The 17,989-nt window shown below is 34.1% G+C and overlaps 1 protein-coding gene across 1 annotated transcript; it reads left to right on the forward strand.

The window, feature by feature from the left end:
- The first annotated feature begins 638 nt into the window (after window positions 1-638).
- On the forward strand, window positions 639-14,073 carry LOC113239621. The gene is made up of 5 exons (XM_026476682.1): window positions 639-774; window positions 4,769-5,053; window positions 6,078-6,245; window positions 11,330-11,560; window positions 13,507-14,073. The coding sequence occupies exons 1-5, from the start codon at window positions 744-746 to the stop codon at window positions 13,683-13,685; spliced, it is 894 nt and encodes a 297-aa protein (XP_026332467.1). The 5' UTR covers window positions 639-743; the 3' UTR covers window positions 13,686-14,073.
- Window positions 14,074-17,989: the final 3,916 nt, after the last annotated feature.

Below are 17,989 nucleotides of genomic sequence, written 5' to 3' on the forward strand. Positions count from 1 at the left end.
TGAAATGGAACTGGGCTGGACACGTCTGTCGCATGCACCCACAGATTGGGCTCACACAGCACCATGACGGACGTCTACTACAACGATGTAGATCAAGTAAGATATGCCGATTAAAGGCCCAGAGCCCACTGACGGAACGGCACGGCAAGGAATTTTTAGCTGACGAATAGCTTATATATGAATACCTTAATGTTGTTGAAATTTCAATTTTAACGGTCGCAAATACAAAAACAAAACTGCGGGACGCTTTGGCATGCTTTCTAAGGTAATTTATATTATTTTATTCTTCTTCTTGTTCAGCAAGACTACCATTTGTAAATATACAACTGGTAATTAATAAACTTGCAACGTTACTTCTGATTTGAAGAGAGACTGGGCGTGAGTACGATGTTGCAACGGTATGCTTCGGCAAGCCTGATCCCCTGCCATGCCCATCTGTCAATGGGCGATGGTCCTAAGATACGTACGCAAGGAACTTGCCTGAGATTGTGTTAAGGCGAGGTATTTCAACTCGAGCCTAATTTGTAGGAGATGACGTCGTGGAGGGGGGAGGGGATAGGGTCGTGCCTCTCTCCTCTCCAGCAAACCGCGCGCTCAAAATTAATATAAATAAATAATAAATTGAACACAGATCAGATGTCGACCAGCGCCCGACGTACGCAGTTGAGCAGCATATAATTTGCATTCTCTTGAGTTCCTATCATTCACTTTGTGTTGACTATCCAATTAAATAACCAAACACAATGATTTTGAAGCTAATTATATTTATAACTGGTAAGTGTATTTTTCGGTATTCATTTTAATATAAATATCTAGCACTATAGAAGTACTGATGCGCTTTCTATTTATCTTACAAAAATATCTCCGTATTATTTATTGTAAATATCTATCAAGGGGAATGTTCTAGATCAGACTTTATTAAAGAAACATGTTAACCCTCTCACTCTTCTTTACATCATGGAAGTAGCCTTGTTTGTTCGTAAGCAACCAATATATTTTGAATTTAATAAAAATTCCAGTATAACCTGATCTTCCCTCAACCCTAGAATTTAATAGAAACCCTATTAGAATTATATAGAAACAGTCCATTAGACAGATCAATGTTAATCTATAATTAAATTCCAATATTAATCCAAGAAGAAAATAACTTTAACACATTTAAAAATAATGTAAAACAATTTCTAATCCATAATCATACTAAACTAGAAATGAATTTTCAACTGAAAAAAAAATGGAACTGACTTCAAACTTAGCGTCTTTACATACAAACTCTAACTAAAAAGTTAATAATTGGTTAACGGAAAGTGCGCGAAACCGAAAAAATTCATCCCCTGGATTCCCACCATATATTGACCCCTAGATAAAGATTGCAATATTTTTAACCACGGAAGTAAAAAAGAGTGGAAATGGCGTCAAGCGACATTAGTATCGAAACTCGCTACACGCACACATTTGAAATTGTAATCTTAACGTTAGTACTAATTAAGATAATACAATTTTGATTGATTATAATTAATTATTATTATAATTGGGTAAAAATAATTTCAAACCTATTTGAATCCAAAAGTTTTGTTATTACTAGTCATATAAAGCTAAAAATCCTATGAACATCAACTTCTTGGAACAAAAGCAAAAAGTTGACAATCTACAGATAGGGATGTAATATTTAAGACGCTGACAAGCGTCGACGACCTTGCGTCGATGACCTTGAGTGATAACGCGCCTACTATAATTTCTCAAATAAGGTGGCGCTATACGCCCCGATGCGGTAAGAGTGTGGTAGCTGGACCTTCCGCTTGATTTAACATAATATTGATTGCCGCTAACAGATGGCGTTGTACTTAAAATACACACATGCTATCAAATCAAAAAATAACAAAGCATATATAATATAATAGTTTCCCTATATCGTTCTCACTGCTACAGTACATCGTTTGTCTCAAATAGAGATGCGCCGAGTACAAGTTTTACCGAGTAACCGAGTACCGAATATTAATCGGTTTAACATTTGCCGAGCCGAGTACTCGGCCGAGTTACTCGGTTCATTATAACCGGAACGCGATGATCCTAAAAGCCCCCGTTGCTCTAGAATTAGGCCGATGTGTCAATGAAAGTTTATTGTCGCGAGAGCACAGTCCTTTCCAATGGTGGGCAGAGCATATAACAAAATATTAAATAATAAAATATAAAATTTGCTTTGGGGTAATGCCGCCGATATCAACAGAATCTTTGTCCTGCAGAAACGTGCAGTTAGGGCAATTTACAATCTGGGCCCCAAAGTATCTTTGAGAGATAAGTTTAAGGAAATTAACATTCTTACACTAGCCTCACAGTACATTTATGAGAATGTAATTTATGTTAAAAGGAATAGTAATTTATTTATGAAAAATAGTGACAGACATAACATTAATACGAGGAATAGAAATAAACTAGCTTTTCTTGATAGTCGTCTTCACAAAGTCAAAAAATCATTTAAGGGGCAATGTATACGCTTCTATAACAAGATTCCGGTTGATATACAAAATTTGCCTTTCACGAGGTTTAAAACTATAGTGAAACAAAAACTTTATACTAAAGGTTATTATACAACTTCTGCGTACTTGGATGACAAAAATCCGTGGTAGTAACCCGTTTAGCTCATGGAGGTAGTCTCGATCTCTGATGTTTCAAATAAAAAAAATAAATATTGTATATAAATATTATAAATATTATATTTATTGGAATCTGCCTTACGAATGAGCGGTAGAGTTTAATATTGTGACGATTTCAAGTGTAATAATGCTTACCTATGAAATAAAGATTATTTTGAATTTGAATTTGAAATATCCAAAACTGGCACTTTTAGCACGAGTGTTTTTATGTGCACCTGCAAGCACTGTGTATAGCGAGTAGTTATTTGCCGAAGCGGGTAATGTGTATGAAGAAAAAAGGAACAGACTATTACCTGAACGCGCAGAAAGCCTTGTAAATATTCCTACATCATAACTTGCCTTTGTAAAGTTTTAAATATTATGAATGTAAACTTTTTTTTAAATTACTAAATTGCTAGAAATTGTTACAATTGTCTACAATTTCTAGTAATAAATCTCTTTTGAATATTTTAAATATATTGTTGATTTTACTTTATTACGTCTATAGCTGTGATGCTTTATTTTAACCAAGTACTCTTCTCATGAACCGAGTTATTCGGCCGAGTACACCGAGTAGCAAACTTGTACTCGGCTCATCTCTAGCTTCAAATAACTTACCTATTTATTTCTTCACACTGTTTTTACAAAAATCTAATTATCTCGAAAGTGACATTTTGTGGGTTGGTTATAGTTTGCATAACTATGTCCAACTACATATCTCGTAAGTATCGTGCTCGACGGTAGACAACCGATTACAATACAATATAAATTAATTTGTCAAAACCATGTCAAGACAGAGGTCTCGAAACGTATCTCACGAACGCACGCTACGCAGCAGAAGTTTTCTAAATATTTACTAAATAATCAAAGACGCAAACAATAATTTCATTTTTGTTTTGAATACTTTGTGTTTTTGGTTCTAATCCAACCAAAAATATATATTTTTTATTCTCACCAAATGGGTAAATTTGTAATTTTTTAAATATTTTGTTTTGATTTCAACGAATTGGTGCATTATATTTACTTATTTACGTATTTTTTTGTGTATGACATTTTTTCATACTGTTAAGTGCCTGTCCATAATTTGCAAGCAAATATTTAGCTCGTATTCGCTAAATATTAAAGTAGGCGAAAGTTACTTTTTACTCCTAAATATGTTATTTGTCTTTTATTTAAAACAAATAAAGTGTCAGGATCAAGATAAGTACCATTTAAATAACCACAGCAAATTCGATAGTAAGCAAGTTTGGTTTGCCCGAGAAAAATATGTCAAAAAATAACCACCAGAGTCTCACTGTAATCCAGTTTTTGTATTACCTATGACAATAAGCAATATTCTAGGATCTTCAAGCAATACTTCAAGATACGTGTTACAGGATGTACTATTTTCAAAGTTCCACGTGCTATGGTTATCACCTAAAAACTTACACAAAAACACCACATTTAAGCGATTTTGGGCACCTCATCGCCTTAATTGATATCGACGTTATGTTTCATAAGAAAGTGTAATGTAGAAAAACTATCTACAATGACCGCAGTAAAAACGGAAAACAAACGTCAAAAGTCATGATTTTTTAGAAGCATATTTTTACAAGAAATATACTCCTACTTTCATTGAAATTTATTTATAGAAAGCGTTAAAGAAAGTCTATTTATATCAATTCAATAGAAATTTGGTACAGTGCTTTACAAAAATGAAACTTTTAACACAAAATAAAGTTTTTATACCGCACTACGCAACGCATGCACAAAATTTTAGCACAGATTCAAACAACTCGTCTTGTTTTTTTTTTAATAAAATATTTCTTATACTTCTTTATGGTCAAATGTTGTTCAAACATGCGTAGACTCCATCATTATGAATCCGGCTTACAATCATCTGAGTGTGCCGAGCCGCCGGTAGTTCCGCGACAGTAAAGACTGTTTCGATCAAAATGGGACCGAATCGGTGGCTTGTAACCATTGTAGAAGTTAAGGGTCAATTTTACTCATACATACGAAACACTTTACTATGAGAGCCTTTCTAAAATCGCGTAGATAGAGTCAGTTGGTCAAAACAAAAAAAAACAAACATTCAAACACAGATCGATGCAAGTCACTAAGACACTTTAGTTACTACAATTGCGTCTTTTTTTCAGGACTGAGTGCTGCGCTCTCTGTTAATTTTTTTAGAAAGGATTACACCTACATTGAAGAACGCGATGCTTTTTATAAGCTTATATGGTCTGAAGAAGGAAACTCCTTCGAAGAGGCTGTGAATGCTTGCGATAATGATGGATCGCAATTATTTTACCCAAAAGATCACAGCGAATGGCGAGTTATAAACAATCTTGTAAAAGCTATGCCTCAGACGCCTAATACTACAGACGTCTTACTAGGCATTCGTGACGAAGTCGGCAACGGATATTATACCACTCTTGATGGTATGATCTGAATTCAACTGATCAATCAACTCAATTTTCAGATTCTCAAAGTCTTGGTTCTGTATCTAAGATTACGAAAAAAAAACCAAAGATGCACTACGTATCTGGGCCCCAATTCTGTTAACTTTCTTAAAATACCCTTTGTAATTCCATTGAGACTCTTCTGAAATTATATTGCAGTTATAATAATAATTTATTAATTTATTATTATGCTAAAATCTAATTGTAATAAGCACTTCAGTCGCAATGGAGTGACAATGGAATGGCAGTGATGGCATTCATTAATTATTTCAGTCCATCGTGTATATAACCAGAAATAGAGACGAAATAATGGCCATCCAACCCTGGCTACTCATCAGGCAAATCGGCCTTATGTCACTTTTAAATATCAACTCTTTTTTTGTGTTCTGTTTGAAAACTATTCTGCCAAATCATTACTGTGACAACTGCGCTCCGATTGGCCAGCCCGAATTCGAAACAATTGACGGGTGTCGTCAATTGTTTCACTTCAAAACGACCAGTTTAACTTGAGCTTTGCTGTAATGGACGGAAATTGCAAAATTACATATTTCATATTTAATTACCGACGAAATGTGATTCCGTTTGTTTTGTAATTAGATGTTTTGCTGTTTTTCCCACAACACCCAATAGAACAGCCCCCATTGTTACCGATATTGTCTTTATTACAATAAATACAGAATATTTTTGAATATATGGAGACGTACACTCGGGTCAGTTGTTGACGCTGTATTATTTAGGCTTTCTAATTTGTGATTTCAGCGCAAACGAGAGTTGATAATTAAAAGTTATATAAGGCCCATTTGCCTGGCGAGTTGTCAGGGATGGATAGCCCTTATTTCGTCTCTATTTCTGGTTATATACTCGATGCCACTGACAAACCATTTCTCGCAACGTTTAGCAGAACACCAAACGTATCGACATACAACAGAGATTGTTTAAAATTATCAGACTTGGGGTATTTTATCTAAAAAAACAATTACTTACTGTTTTTCTTTAATTTAAGGTCATTTTGTAACAATAAATATACAAGGTGATGCATTGCCCCTGGACTGCGTCATATTGGATGTGAATACTGGTGAATTACGTACCACTTTTTGCGAAGATGGGATTGAACCCAGACTTTTCGTTTGTAAGAAAATGGACAGTTCACCCTGCCCTACCGTCGACGAAGGTACAGATAATACTGTAATTAATTTAAGTGACAAATAAAACGGGTTCTCAGAACTTGGATAGCTTATTATACATATTACATCCAAAGTATTCGGAATATAATAATGTAAATATTCTGTCAAAAAACGTTTGAAGATAAAAAATTCTAATACAAGATAATATTCAGTGTGTTTTCTGCGACTGGGACAGTGTGGGGAAATCCGAAACTATAGGAGATACAGGAAACCTGTCTTAGGAACCATTAGGCTTGCGAAAACAATTTTTACGTAGTATATTTTTTGACGAAGTGTGAGTTGTCCATAAAAATGAGTAAAAATAATTAATTAAAAAAAAATTCTGATCGACTCTTCTTCATGTAAAGATCATTGCATTGTATTAAAAGAAAAAAATCGGTACAGCAGAAGTTGGTCAATATTAATATAATCTCAGTACAGAGCACTAAAAAACTGACATCAAATGTCATTCATCCCCTAATTAGCCACCTTTAGCGGTGGAATATTTTCTTGAAATTTAAATAGGACCACTACTGAAGTATCCCCTTTCCAACAAAAAAGAAGAATCTTCAAAATCGGTTCACAAATGTCGGAGTTATCGCGTAACATACATAAAAAAACAGTCACAAAAATCATACAGTCAAATTGAGAACCTCTTCTTTTTTGAAATAATAATAATAATAATAATAATAATAATAATAATATTTTTATTCTCTTCCACAATGAAACTTAAAGTTATTAATACAGAATTATATCTCCCTTTATTGTGGAAGACTGGTGCTCAAGCTAGGTAGAAACCTGTGTTATGAGACACCAGGTCTCCCTTTGCGTAACATTATTACATGTAAATAACAAAATACATTGGTGAAGTTACAATAGATTGAAGAACAAGTAAAAAATACAATTAAACTCTAACATAGAACTACAACAAAATAAAGCAAAAACCTAAAAATAAAAATAAATATAAAAATGGAAAATTGGAGATGTGTAAGTTATTGTAGTGTGTTGTTGTGTGTGTGTGTTTATGAGTATCTGTATGTGTGATGAATAATGACTGTGTGAATATGTGAATGTGTAATGATTGTGTAAAAATTATTTATGTGTGTAAATAGTATGATCAGTACCTATGTTTCATCAACTTATCAAACTAGTCCATAAAGCAACCTTTCCGTCTCATCATAGCTAAGTGTCAGTAACCATTTAGTTATTTCCAGCTTATTTTCTCTCATAGTCCTGCCATAAATAGAAATACGTTCATTTAAAATGTTATACAGTCGATTACTCTGATACTTGAAAAATCTTCGCACAAATGCAGTTCTGGTTTTTACTGTTGAGCAAACCATGTAATGCCGTCGTATTTGTACATTTGAGCAATCAGGTGTAAAAACTACTTTAGAATGTCGTCTTAATACTGTCAAAAGAACATATAGCTGGCGTACAGTTAACTTCCCGCTTAGTTGGTATAATTCGACAGTAGGAAACAAACGTGGTTTGTGTAGACAAATTTTCAAAATTAATCGTTGTGCCCTTTCCAATGGGAGTAAGTGTGACATTGAGGCCCCGCCCCAAGCTGTTATGCAGTATGAAAGGATAGATTGGCAAAGCGCTACATAAATGTTTTTTAAAAGTGTTGCATCAACGACGTTTCTTAATTGTCTAAAGACATAAGCCAACCTCCTTACCCTCGAAGTGAGAGCATTGATATGTTCCTCATATGTCAAATTGTTATCAATTATGACCCCTAGATATTTGATATTGGCCGCTCGCTCAATAGAGATACAGTTGCAGTCACAAGTATACAAGCTGTCAGTGTGACTGTGAGCTATAATTTTATAATCTATATTATCGGGGAATGGTGGATTGCGAATCGAGAAAGGAATGTATTTTGTTTTACTAGCATTAAGGGTGAGAGAGTTAGCCGCCAGCCAGTGACATACTTTGCTAAACCCTTTCTGTGCTAGTTTAAAAACGTTAGGCCAAGTATCACCATAGAAAGTCAATGTGGTGTCGTCAGCATATGATATAATTTTACAGTTGTCCAAATTCAACTGACACAGATTGTTTATGTAACATAAAAATAATGTAGGGCCTAAGCTGCTACCTTGTGGGACACCACAACTTATAGGTTTCTCTTCACTCTCAATGTTCTCAATTTTTACGCGTTGGGTACGATTTGTAAGATAATCTTTCATCAAAAGCAATTGACTTCCTCTAATTCCCATAGTTTCCAACTTGATTAGAAGGTTGGAACAAGAGACAGTGTCAAACGCCTTCGCCAAGTCAAGAAAAATCGTTAAACATTTGAGTTTTCCTTACATAAACATTATATTACTTAAACATTCTAGTTTGGTACTAATGAAGTCTGTAAATTCTTGGACCGCATCAGCAGCAGACTTTCCCAATCTAAAACCATACTGACCTTCCGATAATAACTTTTTATTTTCCAAGTAGCTAATAAGACGCTCATTAATGACTTTTTCTAGAATTTTTGATACTGAAGGCAGAATGGAAATTGGTCGATAGTTGTTTACACTGTCTCTTGCCCCACTTTTGTGAATCGGTAAAACTACTAACTTTTTAGTGCGTTCGGGAATACACCTTCACTTAAGCAACGATTTAAAAGATGAGTGAGGGGTGGCGTTATAACATTTCGAATAGCCTTTAGTACTTTAGCTGAAATGCCATCACATCCAGCAGAGGTATCCTTTAGGGTCATAATGATTCTTTCTACTTCCTCATTATCAGTTTCCCGCAATACAAATAAGGTATACTCTAAATTCAAGTTTTTTATACAAATATCAGAAAATGGGGCAATGTTTGACGGAATTTTGGTTGCGAGTACAGATCCAATACTAACAAAGAACTGATTTACCTTCTCAATTGACTCTGCTTTATTGACATTAGCGGACAAAAGCTCAATAGTTGACTCCTTAGTTTTAGTTCTATTTGAAATAGTATTTATAGTATTCCATAACTTTTTATTGTCATTTTTACATAAATTTATCTCATTCTGCTCATATTCTCGTTTAACTTTTTTAAGTATATTGTTGCAAAAATTTCGGTACCTTTTGTAAGTAATTTTTAAAATGTCATTATTTGGTTCTTTTTTAATTTTCCTATGCATTCTATCTCTAGTTCTAATACATTTTAAAAGCCCTACTGTGATCCAGGGTTTTAAAGTAATTTTATTTCTCGGTACTTTTATTTTTATTGAATTGTTTAAAATTAGTTTTTGAATTTGTGCAATGAAAGAGTCTGTGGCGCAATTAATGTCATGTGCTTTAAATATTTCCGTAAAATCAACTTTTCCACATTCATCGATGAGATTATCATATTTTATTTTATTGATGGTTTTATTTATATTTCGATTAGAATTTCCTTTCATTTTAAGACAATAAAGAATTGACTCATGATCAGTTACCGAAGTTTGAAACATTAAAGTTTTAGATTGTAGTTTAGTTTTTACAACAGTATGGTCCAGGCAGCTGCCATTTCGAGTGGTATTGTTATATGTAGGAGTCAATCCATGAAAAATAAGTAAATCTAAATAATCAGTCTTTTGCTCATCATTATCCAAAATATTTATGTTAATGTCACCGACTATTATAATATTACTAAAATTCGAAAGACTATTTAAAAGTAAATGTAAGGACTGAATAAAACTACTACTATTTTTAAAACTACATGGCCTATAAATTGCAACAACAACTGTATCACTATTGACTTTCACCAGCAAACAATTTGCTTCTGAGAGAATCGGTTCCTCTACTTTGAAGTTTATAATACTTTTAACATAAACAGCAACCCCGTCATTTTTGTTGTAATAATCTGTAGAAGCGAACACTTTATATCCATCCAACCTTGGTAGATTTATGTTAGAGTCGCAGGATAACCAACATTCCGATAGGACCAAAATATCACAATTAATATTTAATCTCGCAAGTAGACCACACAAATCATCAAAGTTCTTATTTATGCTACGTATGTTTTGTTGCAATATTTTCAGGTACATGTTAGGTTGACGAAGAAGACTTTTACATTTATCTGGATCACAAATTATCAGGTCGGTATCATCATATTGGTCAATATCATTCATTAATCGATTTATGTCAGCGAATTGTATTTATGGAAAAACGAAAGTAACAATGAAAGTGGTACTGTACAATAATATGAAACAAAACTCTGGATTGTTATTAATGATGTCACAAGAGGCAGCCTATGGTGTTTATATTTAACCATAATGACACAATGACAGATTGTCTGGTGGTACAAAATATACACAATAACTCGGTTAAATCGGTTAAAAATGTTGCTCATTTTGTATGAAAAAAAATTTTTATTAATTTGACCAACTTCCGCTGTTTCGTTTTCTTCTACCAATACAATAAAATGATCCTTACGTTGAACTAAGTCTGTCAGCATTAAAAAAAAATCAATTTTACTCAGGCATTATTGTGTCAAATCATATTATGTGCTACTCGCACTGTGCTGTAAGATATAAACGGAATAAACAATTGTGTTTCTTTCTTTCTTTCTTTTTCATTTTTAGAGACAACTTACACTTTACCAAAAAACTTACTATGCTAAAATTGATTTCACAAAAAAATACGTACTTAATGGTTCCTAAGACAGGTTTCCGGTATGTTATATGGCTTCGGCTTTTCCCATACTGTCCCTGTAAAAAAATCAGCTATATATTTACAAAATGAGTACAGTCAAGAACACGTCAAGCTTGACACTTTGTACTTTGGACCTTAAATTTTAAGTGTCAAGCTTGACGTGCTCTTGACCCTGTACAAAGCGTGTAGAGGTCGATATGAGACGTTTTAAGTGTATAAATGTGTTACGTACAATGCTTTTCTGTTTTCTTTTTTTTTTCAAGTTATGTCATTAAGTTTGTTGGTCAGAGTTACTTACGTATCACAAAATGAGGTCTAAATTTTCAAAGGTTTTGACGATAGGAGACCTCATACTTTGAATAATAAATATAATTTACAAGGACACCAAAGCCTTTTTGTTGATGTCTTCGTCACGTATTTATACTTCAAACTTAGTATACATATCTAAGTTTGAAGTGATATTCTGATTGCAGGCTATAAATATTATGAAGACAACAAAAAATGTTATAAAGTCAACCCAAGAAGAAAATCGTGGAAGGATGCATTGCAAACGTGTTACATGGAAGGAGGTCTTCTAGTAGTTGTAGAAAGCGACACGGAGGCCGGTATAATCAAGAATCTATTACCAAAATTAGGCGAAAAACGAAAAGAAATATTCCATTCGGGTTTTCGGAAAGTCTCTGACAGATATTATACTTTAAAAGGTAACAAATGTGATGAAATATAATAAAATTTTGATTATTGCATAAGTAACATCAATAATAGTACATTTTTTATCGAGGGACTAAGGGTCGTATTCCAGAACTCTACTCAATACTCAAGTCAGGACGTGAGTATTGCAGTGAGCACTGAAAATCATACTCAAGTCCTTGCCGTTAGGGTCGTATTTCTAGTGCTTGAAATCATACTCAAGTCTGTTCAAATCCTGACTTGAGCATTGAGTAAAGTTTTGGAATACGACCCTAAAACGAGCATGTGGTTAGCTTTTATTGGCATTTAGTCTTGAGGTGAAACTTTACTTTTCACTTCGATTGCGAGAAATAATAATTATTTGTTATGCAAGGCTGCAAAGTTGTTTTTAGACGCGAGTGCTTATATTGAAACCTGAGCAAGCGAAGGATACTAGGATTCAAAAATAGAATCCTGAATGTAGTGAGGGTTCCAAGACACGAAACTCAAAACAACGTTACTGCCGAGTGAAACACACAACTTTTCACCTCACTATAGCAAGGAAAATAGAAGATGAAAGAAAAACAGTTGAACTATAAAAGTTCATATTCGGATGCGTTATGAATTTGCACCTCACCAATTTTTATTTTTGCTTGTATAATTTTGTGTGATTATTGAAATTATTTTAGTTATTCGACAAATTAAAATAATTTAATAAACAAAATTTGTTATCGTTGTCAATTTGATGTTAACAATAACAAAATGTACCTACGGATTTATATCACATAAATAAGTAATGCATGACATATCGCGTAGTGTCATTATGTTATTTTTCATCGTAGGAAAAGGTTAGGTGCGTTACAGTCCATCGCCAAGTTCGAATTCCAAAAACGCGCACATAGCTAATGAGAAAAAAAGCCTTTTCGAGCTAGTGAAGGGAAAAATAATTTATTTATTTCCATCGTTTACGCTCTACACAAAATCAAAAACCAAAATTCTAAAATTTTCGCGATATTTTTTTTCCAACCCGACACAGATACAACAAACTCAACAAAATGCCACGTTAGCGGACTTTGGCTTTCGGGATTAAGTGCACACTAACGCGAGAAAATAACAATGGCGTCGGACTACTGACGCTGGATGAGGAGGTTCCGGGTTCGATTCAGGGTAGGACCAATTTGGGAAAAGAACATTTCTAAATTGGTCCTGGTCTAGGTATTCTGGGTTGTGCCCCAGAATGAATTTTGTTCCTTTAGAACTCGTGTTGTGGTTGTCTAAAAAAAGTAGTGTTCGGTGTTGGGCTCATGTACTCAACGTGCTGTGACGACTGCTTGTAGTCGGATCCAACTTGAGCCGTCTGTGCAGAAATCGAGCTAAAACTGCGTGAGAATTTCGTAATGAAAATGGTTGACATACAAGCGCTTTTTTATCGATTTTCCACAGCGCAGCGATCTCTGTGAAACTGTAGGTTTGATAAATTTTATAATGTCAAATTATATATATTTTTTGTTTTTGTAATTGTTTTTAAGCGATGTTTTAGTTGTAATTGTATTGTTTCACTTATCGAACCTTTACCTTTTGGCACAAAGTACAGCAAGTACTGACTGTTTGAGTTTGTCTAGTTCACTTGAAGTAAATAAAAACACTAGATACTTTTTACTCCCTAGGGATTAAACTGCCTACGTGGCCGAACGGTTACCATGCTGGACTGCCATGCAGAGGTCCCGGGTTCGATTTCCGGGCCGGGAGAAATATTTGTGAGGCCTTATTCTCTCGTGAGTTTGGGTGTAATTTGTGGTTTTCTATTTGTGCTTCCATGGCACCCACGACTCAGGGTTTCCCTAGTGCGGGGCTTAAAAAAATGCAGGTTACTCCCGGTACGGAAGCCTATATTGACGTACTTTTAGAGTATGAGAAGTGAAAAACCTTTATTTGTGGTCTTGGTTTGGGTTCTATTAAAATTGTGTATTGAATTTTTCAGGTAAAAAGATAGAAGACTCTTACAGTAAATTGTATGAAAATGGCCATCTACCAACGTTAAGCTGCGGAGCCATAAGTACACAATATCATGAATATAGTAATGATATTGATTTGCTAATTAGTTCTACTAATTGTGAAGACCATAACCCTTTCATCTGTGAAATAGAAGCTAGATTCTAACCTGGACCTTTTGTTCCTAAATAAACTTAAAAGTTTCTATTCTTGCAGCGCAGATAAAGAAATATTTAGCACGTGTAGTATAAGTGGGAAAAGGATTTATAGGGTTAATTTTAAAATACTAACAACCTCCGAGGACAATATTAAAAACATCATAAACAACAACTTTTATTCCATGTCTTTAAATTATTCATCAGATTTTACTTTCATGTAAAAATAAATAACTCTAAACGCTAATAACTCTGTGCAGGGATGGGAGTCGTCGCGCACGACGCTTTGAACTCATTTTGCCAAATACAGAGCTATAGAATGTCAGATAGTACAACAAAAACTTAAGTTTATTTTTGGTAAATTTATTATGTTTTTAAAAAACTCATGAAACTAAAGTTGTTGTTTATTTTAAAAATAGGGTTATTTTCACAGGGTTGTTTAATGTAAGCTACTTGAAAATAAAACGGAAATTATCTTTGAAACAGTATTTAATTTCGTTGTTCTAAATATCTGTAGAATTTTAAATATACATATTTATTTTATTTAGACATTTATTTCAGGCCCATATAATATATACCTTAAGAAGTATATAATATACCTAAAGGTATATATATTTTTAATTTTACAAAGAAACATTTCAATTTACGCTACATTGTTTTGCAAATTATTTTATTGTAACAATGTAAAATAAATAAAATAAAATAAAAAATAAGATAGGTTTTATTTGACATGCATAAATTTCAAACAAAACAACAAAAAATTAGTAAAAATAAATTCAATTAAAATAAAAAAGAAGCATACAAAATAATAAAACAAAATAAAAGCATGTCAAAAGGGTCCATGACTCAGCATCTGAGGACTATGTTGATTATACAGCTGTTATTCTGTCATGGCCCGTCATAATATGGAACACCACAATTCAAATAATAATAAATACGTTACATGTTACGTACAACAAAAATCAAAATTAAAATAACTGTAGACATTTAGGCACTAAGCGACTAAAATTTGACATATGCAACAATTGGACGAAGTAAGTAATCTAAAAATAAAATAGAATTATGAATTAAATAGAATTTAAAAAGCATAATACCAAACATCCACATGAAATAATAAGTAGACAATTAGGCACTAAGTAAATAAAATTAAACACAAGCAATAATTAGACAAAGAGGAAAAAAATCTATTTGAGTAACAAAAAGTTATTTAAATACCACACATACACAAATACACAGAACAGACATACAAACATAACCTACTTCTTAAAGCCTACGTCTCGAGATTGTTTTTCAAACAGCCACAGAAAACATTTATGTTTAAAAGTTCGCAATATTGAGACACTGTCTCACGAACAGGAGGAGGTAGGTCATTCCAAATTTTAGAAGCAGAATGTTTGAAGCAACTCCGGGCCGCAGACAAAGATAGTTTTGGTATTTTGAGCAAGAGACCACTATTGCGCAACCTCTCATCATGAACTCTTTCTTCAAGCTTTTTATAAACATTTTGGTACTTGCTTTTTAAACAATATTATGCAAAAAACAGTAATATTTGAGACATTGAGAGTTGCGCTTATTAAGTTTCTTTTTTTTAATTAAATATGGTTTAATATGGTCTCTTCTTGGCACAGAGTAACAATACCTTATGCATATACCTTATTCTGAAACCTCTGTATGTTTATTATTAACATTATAGTATAAATTAAAGCAATTTAATTAAATTTAACTGCCTCCGTGGCCGAACGGTTACCATGCCGGACTGCCACGCAAAGGTCCCAGGTTCGATTCCCGGGCCGGGAGAAATATTTGTATGGCCTACATTTATTTCTCTCGTGAGTTTGGGTGTAATTTGTGGTTGTCTATGTGTGTGTCCATGGCACCCGCGACACAGGGTTTCCCTAGTGCGGGGCCTATGTTGATTGTGAGTGTTATTATTATTATTATTGTTTTTTCAAATAAGCACGGTCCGTATACTATATTACAATAGCTAAGGTGTGACAAAACCAAAGCATCAAGAGATCTCGTAGCAATATTGATGTACGGCCGAATTCTATATATATAAGGATTTAGGAGCCCTAAAACTTACTGCCCACGTGTTCCTCAAATCTTAAGTTACAACCCATCACGATGCCCAGATTTCTAACACTGCTCTGAAATGGAACAAGAATGTCACATATTGAAGGGGTCTTGGTGTTTAGTACTACAAATAATAGCAACACTCTTGCTCGGGTTCAGAATCAGACCGTGCATCGATGACCAATCTGCAACTACTCTCAAATCGCTGTTAAATGCAGTAGTTGCAGCGGCTACCTCCTCCGCTGTAGCCAGTGTACGTGCACACATACAGTTGCGTGTCATCTGCATATATATGATAGTTACAACTAGCTATAGCGGAAACGATGCCCGCAGTGTACACAGCAAATAGAATTAGACCAAGAATAGAGTCTTGTATCACATCTCTACTAATAGGCAACGGTTTCGACATGGATAATTTACCCCATGAATCAGTACACTGCACGACTTGACAGCAGTCAGAAAACTAAGAGCTGAACCAATTGCATGCACCAACCGATAGACCACAGCACCGCAACTTTTTTTATCGATATGTCTACAACTACACAATCAAACGGGCGTGTGTCATCAAGTCGAGTAATACTAAGATGGTACTGTAGTCTAGGCTCTACTCTATGAGTAGAAGTATTGGCTGAGTGAATATAGATTTGTATTTAGAATGTTTTTGAAAAAATAAGGATAGAAAAAAGAACATCTTGGCAGATCTAGAAGTAGCCTCAAGAAGTAAATATGTGAAAAATACAAACAAAAAAACAAAAAAAAACTTAGTTTGATCATGTACATTGAAATTTTGTCAAATCCACAAGAGTTAGAATGAACAAAACCATCCACCAACTTACCAATATCCCCCTCCGACAATTCGCTGAAGTGAAACGTATTATGAAATATTTTCTGTTCTGAGAAAATTGGTGAGATCTCAGCGCCCCCGGCGCCCGGCAGGCTATGTAAAACGTATTTATTCAGAGTGTCGGGGTCAGCGAGATCGGCTGGATAACCTGCTGTGAACTCGGTCTAATCGCGCTATCAATGTGATGCCACATAACAGCTGGTTTATTTTTAACCGACTTCAAAAAAAGGAGGAGGTTCTCAAATCGACTGTATGTTTTTTTTGTATGTATGCTGCGCTATAACTTCAGTATTTGTGAACCGATTTTCATGATTCTTTTTTTGGGGTACCTCCATAGTGGTCCCATTTCATTTTGAAGAAAATCATCCACGTCTTAGGGTGGCTGTTCACGCATGAAGATTCATTTTTAGAAATAGCGCCTAAATTTTATTATAAGCAGTAATTAATGTAATGGTTGAATTTGCCATTCTCCAATTCAAGGCGTTTTTCTCTCTCTTTATACTTTAAGTAGTGAGAACCGATTTTTATTACCTCCTGTATCAAGTCCTGTATAGTGGCGAACTAGGGGTTGTTTCAATAAAACTTGGCAAATAGATGTAATTCCACGTACTTTTGAGGTCGGTTTTTTTAGTACTCTGTACTGAGATTATTATTATTAGTGACATAACGTGAAAAATACACCTTTTTCTCGTTGACGATTCCGGAATTATGCACATTTCTCATACAAATATGAATTTTTATTAAGTTAAATTTATTATTAATTAATAATGGAAATTAGAGACCGCACTCACAGTCAAGCTTGTAAACTCCTGCATCCTGTAAGGGGATGTTACATTTAACGGGTCTCTCTTATATTGGACAAACGAAGCGAAGTATTTGTACCCGCGTCAAAGAATATACAGCTGATGTCAAACACCGTCGCGTAAACAGGTCTGCAGTCTGCGAGCATGTCATGGATAAACCTACACATTCAATGAAGTTTGACAAACCCCAGGTCCTTGCAAAAGAAGTTCGTTATCTACCCAGGATGCTGTGAGAGGCCATTGAAATTAACATTTAATTCCAACAGGGAAAATGGTTTCTCCGTACCACCAGTTTGGGATCCAGTATTTCCTCTGATGAAAAATCCCAAACAAACATAAGACTGCAGTACTAATCAATATGTTTTAATTTATTCTAATTTCCATTATTAATTAATAATAAATTTAGCTTAATAAAAACCATATTGTTACAATAAAATAATTTGTAAAACGATGTAGCGTAAATTGGAATGTTTTTCCGGATTTAAATCGCGTATATTTGTTTTTTCAAACAAACCGACGTTTCGGGCCCTTTAAAGGTCCCATGGTCACGGTTGACTGAGGTGGTACAGTCTTCAACCAGTTATGTCTATTATTAAT

This window comes from Hyposmocoma kahamanoa, unplaced genomic scaffold (genome assembly GCF_003589595.1).
Source record: "Hyposmocoma kahamanoa isolate Upper Pololo Valley unplaced genomic scaffold, ASM358959v1 114, whole genome shotgun sequence".
Lineage (NCBI taxonomy): Eukaryota > Metazoa > Arthropoda > Insecta > Lepidoptera > Cosmopterigidae > Hyposmocoma > Hyposmocoma kahamanoa.